Genomic DNA, 12,613 nt, shown 5'->3' on the forward strand with positions numbered 1-12,613 from the left:
TTACATCCTGTATTATACCCCAGAGCTGCACTCACTATTCTGCTGCTGGTGCAGTCACTGTGTACATACATGACATTACTTATCCTGTACTGATCCTGAGTTACATCCTGTATTATACCCCAGAGCTGCACTCACTATTCTGCTGCTGGTGCAGTCACTGTGTACATACATGACATTACTTATCCTGTACTGATCCTGAGTTACATCCTGTATTATACTCCAGAGCTGCACTCACTATTCTGCTGCTGGTGCAGTCACTGTGTACATACATGACATTACTTATCCTGTACTGATCCTGAGTTACGTCCTGTATTATACTCCAGAGCTGCACTCACTATTCTGCTGCTGGTGCAGTCACTGTGTACATACATGACATTACTTATCCTGTACTGATCCTGAGTTACGTCCTGTATTATACTCCAGAGCTGCACTCACTATTCTGCTGCTGGTGCAGTCACTGTGTACATACATGACATTACTTATCCTGTACTGATCCTGAGTTACATCCTGTATTATACCCCAGAGCTGCACTCACTATTCTGCTGGTGCAGTCACTGTGTACATACATGACATTACTTATCCTGTACTGATCCTGAGTTACATCCTGTATTATACCCCAGAGCTGCACTCACTATTCTGCTGCTGGTGCAGTCACTGTGTACATACATGACATTACTTATCCTGTACTGATCCTGAGTTACATCCTGTATTATACTCCAGAGCTGCACTCACTATTCTGCTGCTGGTGCAGTCACTGTGTACATACATGACATTACTTATCCTGTACTGATCCTGAGTTACGTCCTGTATTATACTCCAGAGCTGCACTCACTATTCTGCTGCTGGTGCAGTCACTGTGTACATACATGACATTACTTATCCTGTACTGATCCTGAGTTACGTCCTGTATTATACTCCAGAGCTGCACTCACTATTCTGCTGCTGGTGCAGTCACTGTGTACATACATGACATTACTTATCCTGTACTGATCCTGAGTTACATCCTGTATTATACCCCAGAGCTGCACTCACTATTCTGCTGGTGCAGTCACTGTGTACATACATGACATTACTTATCCTGTACTGATCCTGAGTTACATCCTGTATTATACCCCAGAGCTGCACTCACTATTCTGCTGCTGGTGCAGTCGTTGTGTACATACATGACATTACTTATCCTGTACTGATCCTGAGTTACATCCTGTATTATACTCCAGAGCTGCACTCACTGTTCTGCTGCTGGTGCAGTCACTGTGTACATACATGACATTACTTATCCTGTACTGATCCTGAGTTACATCCTGTATTATACTCCAGAGCTGCACTCACTATTCTGCTGCTGGTGCAGTCACTGTGTACATACATTACTTGTATCTTGTCTTGTTCTCTAGATCTGGAGGTCCAGAAGCGTCACATGGCGCTGAGCAGTCTGTTCATGGAGCTTCTGATGGTGATGAATAATGCGAGTGTGACCACCGCTGAGTCCCTGCGGGGGGCGCTGCTGAAATGGATTGATAGTAAAGTACAAGGCATGTTGGTCATGCCCCTCCTGACCGCAGCCTGCCAGAGCCTGGCATCCATCAGACACATGGCGGAGGCGACTGAAGCCTGTATACTGGCGTACTTCAAAGATGGTAAGTTCCGCTATTCCCAGCGCAGGTGACACGGCAGAAGTTGTTGATGCAGCCACATTGTTTTCTTTTCTCTTTCTATGGGAACGACTTGTAGCTGCCGTCAACTGTCCACTGTCACAAGGTGATGTATGACACGGGGTGGCACCTGTCCAGGCCAATCCTACAACCTCACTTGAAGGGATCTGTTCAGGGGACGGCTCCCTTAACTCGTTTTTACATTTAGCTCTGCCTTGCATTATAAAATACAAAAATGTGATTTCTTTTTTTAGACTTCCAGAAGTTCTTATATTACAACTTTTTAATGTTGGGGTAAATCGAACCCTTTTGTGTAGCTTTCATGTTGCTACAAGACTTCAGATTTTATGTTTTTTGATGCTGGTGCCATTTTAAAGCTAAGATTCTGTGCTTTTATATGGAACCAACATCTAAGGTCTAGTCATTAAACCCCAGATATAAAAAAAAAAGTAATTTTACATCATGACATATTCTAATCTTTTTATCAGCATCTGCTCAATTTTGGGGAGCATTTTAAAATTTCTCTAGATTCTACTAAAATTTGTACTAGATGTCTGTGAGACCAGAGGGCATTTACAAAATTAGATTGATTGTTACTGCACGGGAGGGACTGCTGCTCCCTTCTCACTCTAGAAGGAGGAGGAGGTCATGTGATGCTCTCTACGTGTAGCTAGCAGGAGAGCTGTGACTGTGCAGATCTGTAGATGCAGAAGTGACCAGCACAGATCCCTCAGTAAAACCTGTAGTATGCAGCATTCACCATTCTCCAGGATTCAGAGCTCTGATCTCCCAGCACCCCTGCTTGTTTAGTGTCCAGGTGCATCCTGGGAAGTGGACTCTCTCTAGTGGGCTATAGATATATATAGGTATAATCTGTGTTCTTTTTGTTCTCAGAGTCCCTGCACTCGCAGAACCCGGGCTGGGGCCCGATCCTTGCGTCCCTGCAGGTGCCCGAACTTACTACTGAGGAGTTTCTGCAGGAATGCCTGACCCTGGGAAGTTACCTGACGCTTCACGTCTACGTTCTGCAGTGTCTGAACAGGGAGCAGACCCTCAGCAATGAGCTGCGCATGCTGGTCACGATCTCCAAGTGGATCGAGCAGGCGCAGCCAAGGTAAGAACCTCACATACTGTAACAGGTGGTCAAGGGGGAATCCATTGGGGTCTTCCTTTATCTGTGGATCCCATAGTGGGTGCACTCCCAGACTGTAATGTGGACATACAGAAATACAGGGCAGGATCAGGATGGTCGGTCACATCCGGCCACGGACTCCATGGGAGGACGTGGCTGAGGTTATGTAGATAAGTATTTTACACCTTCTCTTTATGTTCACTTTGTCCCTAGCTCCGTCCATGAAGAACCCAAACTCTTCCTGTGGTTCCACAAGACCCTGCAGTTGTCTCTGATTCAGGTGGAGCAGAACGACAGCGAAGTAACAGAGAACGTTCTGCGGATTCTGCTCTCGGTCCAGGCCCGACTCTGCCTCCTGGGTGAGGAAAGAATGTCCACAGGAATCCTGGGAGCGATCGGCCTCGGGAGGAAGTCCCCGCTCTCCACCAGGTGAGGCCCTGTCCATATCTAACAAGGGACATAACTAACAAGCTATACTCTCTCCGATTCAGCGTGGCGCCTCCCGTCACTGTCTGTAGAAGGAGGCTGTAGAAGTAGAACTCTGTCTGTAGAAGGAGGCTCAGCTGCAATGGCACATTGACAGTTGAAACAGGTACCACGTCACAATCAGAGAACGGAAGCAACGAGAGGCGCTGCGCTGTACCGGATTGAAGAGACTATGGGGGTCATTTACTAAGGGCCCGATTCGCGTTTTCCCGACGTGTTACCCGAATATTTCCGATTTGCGCCGATTGTACCTGAATTGCCCCGGGATATTGGCGCACGCGATCGGATTGTGGCGCATCGGCGCCGGCATGCGCGCGACGGAAATCGGGGGGGGCGTGGCCGAACGAAAACCCGACGTATTCGGAAAAACCGCCGCATTTAAAAACCGAAAAAGTGTTGCTTAGGAAGCGCTTACCTTCACCTGGTCCGAGGTGGTGCATTCCGGCGCGTTGAGATGATTTTCAGTGCAGCAGCGCCACCTGGTGGACGGCGGAGGAACTACCTTCATAAGTCCCGGCCGGACCCGAATCCTGTGCAGAGAACGCGCCGCTGGATCGCGAATGGGCCGGGTAAGTAAATCTGCCCCTATATCTTATCTGTTATTACTCTATACACCCCCCCTCCTCCCCCGATCCCAGACATTCCCTTTAAGGATAAGTTCACATGTGTTTATTTTGATGCAGAAAAATCTGCCACCCAATCATTCCATTGCTAGTTTATTGCAAACATGACCTATCGTACCCTCTCATTCAAAATCTGTATCAAAATCCTTAAGTGCATTTTTCCTTCTTTGCATGAACACACCCTTAAAGAACAACTTTTAAGTATAAAAACATTTTCCTAACTCTGACAAAAATTCTCTGATTTACTCTAATTAGTAAGTTGCAGGTGTTTATCTGCTAGCAGAGATTTTACCTTGTCCCCCAGGCTACTCTCCATTTGCCTTGCTTTCTGGTCACCATGGGAAACTGTATAGGGCAGTTGGATAGAAGAGGAGGCTTGTTGGGAGGGGCAGTAGTTACTGACAAAAAATAGTTTTAGCACAGCTGGAGAGAGCCTTTGACAACAATTCCAATGATACCTGTATCATGCTGCTGGCTTCTTCCTAGCCTCAGCTACAGCCTGGTATATCTTTCAGTCCTTCTTATAAAATCATATTTTCTTGCAAGGAAATACACTCTTTGCAAGAAAATAGTAACTTGGGTAATGTCACAAGCATGTGACTTGTCACATGCTTCAGGTTGTCCAATTATAAACATGCTGTCCTGATTCATGTGAAAATCCGTATTGGTCTGGCAAAGGACCTTGAATGATGTCACAAGCTTGTGACTGATCACATGCTTCAGGTCGGACAAATAAACTTGCTGTCCTGACTCATATGAATGCCCTCAGTGCTCTGGCCTCAGTGCCCTCAGCTGATGTCACAACCAGGAAGTTCCGCCCTCTTCAGGAAAAAGCTAAATATAATTTTATAAGCAGGGCTGATTGATATACCAGGCTGTATCTAAGGCTAGGGAGAAGCTAGCAGTATGATACAGGTATTGATTTAGCTGCGCTATAACTATCAGTAACTTTGCAGTAATGCTTTAAAGGGAATGTATTAGCAGGTGTGACCGTACAGGCTGCAGCCAGTGTTAGGTGTTGTCCTTGGAGAGATGTGAAATCATACCTTTGTTAGTAGCAGCAGGACTGTGTAATGTGGATTTTTATATCAGGATTGTGCACTGAGGGTGTGTCCTTACTAAGAGCAAAGCAATCCTGGAAAATAAATCCATATATCAAATTCCTGCTACTCCTTCTCCTTAGGTGGACATCCAGATTTGCATGTGTATGCAATTTTGCATATCTGCATACGGCTGCCCGCTGTGCTGGTAAAACTATGACAATTTAGGGCTGGATATGGGACAATGTGAAGCAGATTGAGGTGAGATTTTAAATGGAGATTGATGGATAGTAACAGTGTATTTAAGCTCATCTCTGAGACTGCTTGCTGTGAGAGGGGAGGAAGAGCCGAAGTAAGAAAATCTGTAATTGGGATGAACATATAGTCTTGCATTTACAAGGAAGAAACTAACTTCTTATGGGGGGAGGGAAGGATAAGACCCCCCAAACACACATCAGACAAATCTGTTACACTAGGTTGCGTGAGACATTGAAGGGATTATATCAGGAGCCTCTGTTACTGTTGTATTATTTGGCTATTTGAGTACGTTAATAACCTCACGGTTTGTGTTTCTTTTAGATTTCGGATCATCTCTCGCAGTCTGGCAGCCTTCATTTTAGCCCAGATTCCTTCTGAAAATCAAGTGCGCCTTAAGGCGGGGTCAGGCCTTCACCTGTCACCTAAAGCCCAACAGGTAACGTCATAAGATAAGTGATATGTGAGCTCAGACATCGTCAGGAGGAGGTTACTCCCTAATAAGAGATAATATTATGTCCTAAAAAATAGCTATGTCCTCCCTGGCTGCTTATATCATATTCACAAAATGGGTGGGTCCTAACTGGGAGGGGCTGCTGCTCCCTCTGGAGGGAGAGGGAGGTCATGTGATGCTGCTCCCTTCTCACTCTTGAAGAAGGGGGGGGGGGGTCATGTGACTGTTCCCTGTGTAGCTAGCAGGAGAGTTGTGTCTGTGCAGATCTGTGAATGCAGAATTCTCCTACACAGACTATAGAAGTTAAATAATAATAATAATCTTTGTATAGCGCCATCATATTCCGTAGCACTTTGCAAATTAATAAGATTTACCCTGTCCCCTACCAGTTCATCCATCTCAATCTGCAGAAATGTCTGTGCACCACAAGCTTTATCATAGACTCCTCTGCAACCCCCTCCCCCACTGTCTGATTTCCAGACACTAATTCCACAGCAGCAAAGCTACTACTCCCCCTATAGAGCTCACAGAGCACAGTCTATAAACTTCATGTAGCTATTTCACTGCTGGTTTACACTACTTATTCCGTATTCTTCTATGTGATGGAAGCTGCCAAGCTAGTCACTACATAGTCCTGAATGTGATCCGTACAGCGCTACAGAATATGATGGCGCTATATAAATAAATCTTTATTATTACACCTTATGCTGAGCCCCAGTGGATTTACTACTAAATTACTTTACGGGAGAACACAAAGCATCTTGTGACATGTGGGCAGCATATAATTGACTCAGCTTTAGGGCAAAGACAGGAAGAGGTTAGACTCCGCCAATTTCTCTGCTGCCGTGGAGGATTTTTGACAAGAAGCTTCAGAACAGAAAATGTGTTTCTATATTCCAGGCATTGGGTGCGGTGGAGTCTCTGACCTCCAGTAAGCAGTACGTGGAGTATCAGGAGCAGATCTCGCAGGCGGTCCAGTTTATCCGGTACCCGGGCCACTGCCTCCAGGACGGGAACACGCTGCTCGCCCTCCTCATCAACTCCCTCTACCCAGAAGTGCATTATCTGAATATCATCCGATAACCTGGGTGGAGCCCGGATCTGGGACATTTTTTTAAATTCTTTTTTTCTCCCCGTTTTGGCGACTACTTCCCCCTCCCATTTCATGTTTTTATTGATGTTTATGTGTGCAATAGTCCATGTGACAGCAAAGACCCCCACAAGGGTAACTATAGGGGAGCATCCAGGAAGGTGGGGAGGGAGGGGGGATGAGGGAGAAGATTCCTGCGGGTTCTGTATATAAAATCATCACTAATGGTCCAGATAATAGATAAGATTATAGATTACTCTGCCTTAAAGGGGCGCTCCACCCACAGTCCCAGATGGGGAGTGTGTGATGTGACTGCGGTCAGGCTACCAGTCTGTCTCCGATAATTTAACCTAATAATGGAGAAGGCAAAGGAGGCGTGGAAGTAGAGATACAAGGTTATTCTATCACTTATTGCCTTATTAAGGAGATTTATGATTTTATACAGAGGAAATCTTAACTTAAAGGGAATGTGTCCGCAGGTTTGACCATGCAGACTTCAGCTAGAGTCAGGTATAAGGTGTCCTCACACTGCTGAGCTCTGTGCTCAGTGCAGCTAATGTTAGGTGTTGTCCCTGGATGTGTAATCAAGCCTTATGTATGTTGTTAGTAGCAACAGGATTGTGAAATATGGATTTATATTCAAGGATTGTGCCCTGGCAGCAGAGAGCACAGAGCACAGCAGTGTGAGGCCACGTTCCCTACTGCACTTGGAGAGGCTGCAATCTTGGAATATTAATCTGTATATCACAGTCCTGCTTCTACTAACAACATAGACAAAGGTCTGATAATACATGTCTCCGGGGACATTACCTAACATTGGCTTCAGAGAGCACAGCAGTGTGAGGACAAACCCTCAGTGCACTTGAAGAACCTACAATACTTGGATATAAATCCCTATTTCATAGTCCTGCTGCTACTAACAACATACACAAGGCTCTGATAATACATGTCTCCGGGGGACAATACCCAACATTGGCTTCAGAGAGCACAGCAGTGTGAGGACACTTTTTGAAGTTACAATCTTTAGATATAAATCACAGTCCTGCTGCTACTAACAACATACACAAATGTCTGATTACACATCTCTCCAGGGACAATACATCATGGTCACACCTGCTGACTGTTTCCTTTGATTAAGCTCTAGTCAGAGAGACAACTCCTCCTACAGAGTAGTAATGATAGCAGTATTATAGCAGGGGGAGTATTTATATTCCTGTCCATAGGGGGCAGTGTTAGAGTATTTATGTTATGTATACTGCTGCTGCACTAAGTTAAGTTTACCAGAAGAGCTGCTTAAAGGGGTTGTCCAGAATGAGTAAAACACAACCGCACCGAAGCCCCACTTACCTCTATGGAGCTCGGCTGCAATACCAAAATCATCCTGTAGTCACGGGTGGCGCTGTGTCTAAGAAAAAAAATATCCTGGTTTTTCTTATTCTGTACATCCCCTTAATGTAAAAAAGTGACAACCATCCCATGAGCTAGGAACATGTGCACAGGAGTTGTCACTGAGCTGCTGCCCCGCAGCCAGGGGGCGACTCTGAGCGCAGGAAGAGGGAATGCTGGGACGTATAGAATATTAGTCTAGTGTGAAGATTCTATGGATGTAAATATGAGCTCTGGAATGACCGTGCCAAAATATAGATATAGAGATGTAATAATCTGCATTAGGTAAATCGGGAAAATATGGACCCAATGGCCTTGGATCAGCACCTGAAGGGTTAATTGCCAAACCGGAAATGTATATGTGTATTATGTGTGTGTAGCTACTAGTGGACGTGACGTTGTCTCCTGATGTACATGTGATTTATTTATAAAAAAAAAAGGGCTTTTGTCATTATGTTACGCGTATTATTTGTGGGCGGGTGATTATCAGACCTGGGGGTGTGGCTTAGGGTCCAATCTGTCATATCTATCATTCAGCATTATTGCTGACCTAGCTGCTGTGACGCACTGCTCCTCCCCACTGAGTTTATATAAAGTCTATGGAGAGGGGAGGGGGAAGCTGCGAGTCACAGTAGTCAGACACCTGAGACAACTGAGAAATCTATCATGTAATCTATCATATGAGTGAACTATCAGCCGTTGGATGGATTAGCTGCTGTGACTCACTTCACCCCCTCACCTCTCCTTAGACTTGTAAGAAGAGATGAGGAGGTGGACCATGTTTAGTCTCCAGCTCTGAAACAACTAAGAGCAAGAAGAAAAGCTCAATGATATGTTCACCTTACATGGAAGTCTAAGGAAAGGTGAGGGGGTGGATTGGGTCACAGCAGCTAGTCTCCAGCCACCAGCTCTGAGTAAAGACGAAGAGTTCATTGAAGTTTTAGATTAGTGACTCACTTACTCCTCCCCCCTCACCTCTCCTTAGACTCCCATGTAAGGGAAACCTATGAGTGAGCTTTTCTTCTTGCTCTCTATTGTCTCAAAGCTAGAGACTAGATTTGTGCCATGTCCTTAGAAGAAAACATCACTGATGTTTGGCTTTCACAGCAGTCTACGGAGAGGTGAGGTGGTGGAGTGAGTCACAGCAGTCTACGGAGAGGTGAGGGGGTGGAGTGAGTCACAGCAGTCTACGGAGAGGTGAGGGTTTGGAGTGAGTCACAGCAGTCTACGGAGAGGTGAGAGGGTGGAGTGAGTCACAGCAGTCTACGGAGAGGTGAGGGGGTAGAGTGAGTCACAGCAGTCTACGGAGAGGTGAGGTTTTGGAGTGAGTCACACCAAAAGTGACTGCTGTGACTCACTGCTCCCCCCTCCATAGATTTTATATAAACTCAGTGAGGAGGAGCAGGGTGTCTAAGTCAAAGGAGAGGTGAAGGGGCGGAGTGAGTTACAGCAGCTAGTCTCCCACCACCGACTCTGGAGAATAGCCACTGTGACTCATTCCACCCCCTCACCTCTCCTTAGACTTCTGCGTAAGCCAAAGCATCAGTGAGATTTTCTTCTAATCAAAGGTGAGGAGCTTATACGTTTCTCTTACACAGAAGTCTAAGGAGAGGTGAGGGGGGTGGAACGAGTCACAGCGGCTATAGATAATACAGAAGTCTGGTGGCTGGTGAGTAGCTGCTGTGACTCACTCTCCATAGACTGTTATGTAACGTGACCCCTCATTTAGCTTCTGTTTGTCAACAGAATTCAACAGAGGTTACAAAGTCTAATCCTGAAGGAAGGGGTGGGGGCATTAGAGGAGCCAAGTAAGTGGAGAAGGAGGTACTTACCTCCGGTTCATACGCAGCTGGAACTATAGATTTTTTTTTTTTTTTGTAAAAGTTTGTTAAAATGTTAGTAACCATTTAAAGGGGTTGTCATGGATCAAGTCATTTATAGGGGAGGTAGTAACATGGAAATAAAGGAATACCTCCCCCTCCCCTCCATCCCAGCGTGGTGTCTCCCATTACTATGTATGCAGTGGTGACGCCACCTTTGTATGGGCAGACGTCACGGAAGAGGGGGGCATCACCCAGCGCCTATAGGATGGAGAAGGCAATGAAGTCATCTATGGATATCATGTCAGACTTTTTGGGGGCCATTATTTAGTTTACACTTCCTAGGCAGAGCTGTGCGTCTCCATAGCTACAGACTACAAACAATCCGCATGTAGTCTGATCCTGACGACTTGTATCACTTCTATCTGCCGATCCAGGAGCAGATGATCCAGACGTGGTGCATCATGGGAAATGCGCCTGTGGTCACGTGATCTTTCCCATGCGTGTATGTCTTGTAATGTAACATTGTGTATTGATTGCAGGTAAGTGTTCAGTGTGAATAGTAACTGATGTGCTCCAGGCTGTGCGTTACATTTTGCGCTAAATTATTCCATAAATCGCACCCAATGCGCAGCAATCAGAGGGGGCAGCCCCAATGCAGTCACAATGAGAAGCACATTCCTAATATTAAGCATGATGATGTACAGTAGGTATTAGCCAAGGAGGTCCAGAGGCTGCAATCCTGGAATATCAATCCATTTTTTTTCCTATGTACAGGAATATAACTACTATAATACTGCCCCCTATGTACAGGAATATAACTACTATAATACTGCCCCCTATGTACAAGAATATAACTACTATAATACTGCCCCCTATGTACAGGAATATAACTACTATAATACTGCCCCCTATGTACAAGAATATAACTACTATAATACTGCCCCCTATGTACAGGAATATAACTACTATAATACTGCCCCCTATGTACAGGACTATAACTACTATAATACTGCCCCCTATGTACAAGAATATAACTACTATAATACTGCCCCCTATGTACAAGAATATAACTCCTATAATACTGCCCCTACGTACAAGAATATAACTACTATAATGCTGCCCCCTATGTACAAGAATATAACTACTATAATACTGCCCCTATGTACAAGAATATAACTACTATAATACTGCCCCCTATGTACAGGAATATAACTACTATAATACTGCCCCCTATGTACAGGAATATAACTACTATAATACTGCCCCCTATGTACAAGAATATAACTACTATAATACTGCCCCATATGTACAAGAATATAACTACTATAATACTGCCCCCTATGTACAGGAATATAACTACTATAATACTGCCCCCTATGTACAAGAATATAACTACTATAATCCTGCCCCCTATGTACAAGAATAGAACTACTATAATCCTGCCCCCTATGTACAAGAATAGAACTACTATAATCCTGCCCCCTATGTACAGGAATATAACTAGTATAATACTGCCCCCTATGTACAGGAATATAACTACTATAATACTGCCCCTATGTACAAGAATATAACTACTATAATACTGCCCCCTGTGTACAAGAATATAACTACTATAATACTGCCCCCTGTGTACAAGAATATAACTACTATAATACTGCCCCCTATGTACAAGAATATAACTACTATAATACTGCCCCCTATGTACAGGAATATAACTACTATAATACTGCCCCCTATGTACAGGAATATAACTACTATAATACTTCCCCCTATGTACAAGAATATAACTAGTATAATACTGCCCCCTATGTACAAGAATATAACTACTATAATACTGTCCCCTATGTACAAGAATATAACTACTATAATACTGTCCCCTATGTACAAGAATATAACTACTATAATACTGCCCCCTATGTACAAGAATATAACTACTATAATACTGCCCCCTATGTACAAGAATATAACTACTATAATACTGCCCCCTGTGTACAAGAATATAACTACTATAATACTGCCCCCTGTGTACAAGAATATAACTACTATAATACTGCCCCCTGTGTACAAGAATATAACTACTATAATACTGCCCCCTATGTACAAGAATATAACTACTATAATACTGCCTCCTATGTACAAGAATATAACTACTATAATACTGCCCCCTATGTACAGGAATATAACTACTATAATACTGCCCCCTATGTACAAGAATATAACTACTATAATACTGATCCCTATGTACAAGAATATAACTACTATAATACTGCCCCTATGTACAGGAATATAACTACTATAATACTGCCCCCTATGTACAGGAATATAACTGCTATAATACTGCCCCCTATGTACAAGAATATAACTACTATAATACTGCCCCCTATGTACAGGAATATAACTAATATAATACTGCCCCCTATGTACAAGAATATAACTACTATAATACTGTCCCCTATGTACAAGAATATAACTACTATAATACTGCCCCCTATGTACAAGAATATAACTACTATAATACTGCCTCCTATGTACAAGAATATAACTACTATAATACTGCCCCCTATGTACAGGAATATAACTACTATAATACTGCCCCCTATGTACAGGAATATAACTACTATAATACTGCCCCCTATGTACAAGAATATAACTACTATAATACTGCCCCCTATGTA

At 44.0% G+C, this 12,613-nt stretch overlaps 1 protein-coding gene across 2 annotated transcripts in view; it reads left to right on the forward strand.

Annotated features, from left to right (window-relative positions):
- The window catches only part of EPG5 (ectopic P-granules 5 autophagy tethering factor), a 72,006-nt gene extending 63,437 nt beyond the window's left edge, over positions 1-8,569 (forward strand). The window contains exons 40-45 of one of the 2 annotated variants that reach the window (XM_072132988.1): positions 1,392-1,634; positions 1,729-1,755; positions 2,544-2,763; positions 2,995-3,210; positions 5,510-5,624; positions 6,540-8,569. In XM_072132988.1, coding sequence (XP_071989089.1) covers positions 1,392-1,634; positions 1,729-1,755; positions 2,544-2,763; positions 2,995-3,210; positions 5,510-5,624; positions 6,540-6,722 — 1,004 coding nt within the window. In that variant the 3' untranslated portion in view covers positions 6,723-8,569. The remainder of the gene's footprint in view (positions 1-1,391; positions 1,635-1,728; positions 1,756-2,543; positions 2,764-2,994; positions 3,211-5,509; positions 5,625-6,539) is intronic. The other variant, XM_072132994.1, reaches the window with a different exon arrangement.
- Positions 8,570-12,613: the final 4,044 nt, after the last annotated feature.

The sequence above is a fragment of the Engystomops pustulosus genome, chromosome 1 (genome assembly GCF_040894005.1).
Source record: "Engystomops pustulosus chromosome 1, aEngPut4.maternal, whole genome shotgun sequence".
NCBI lineage: Eukaryota > Metazoa > Chordata > Amphibia > Anura > Leptodactylidae > Engystomops > Engystomops pustulosus.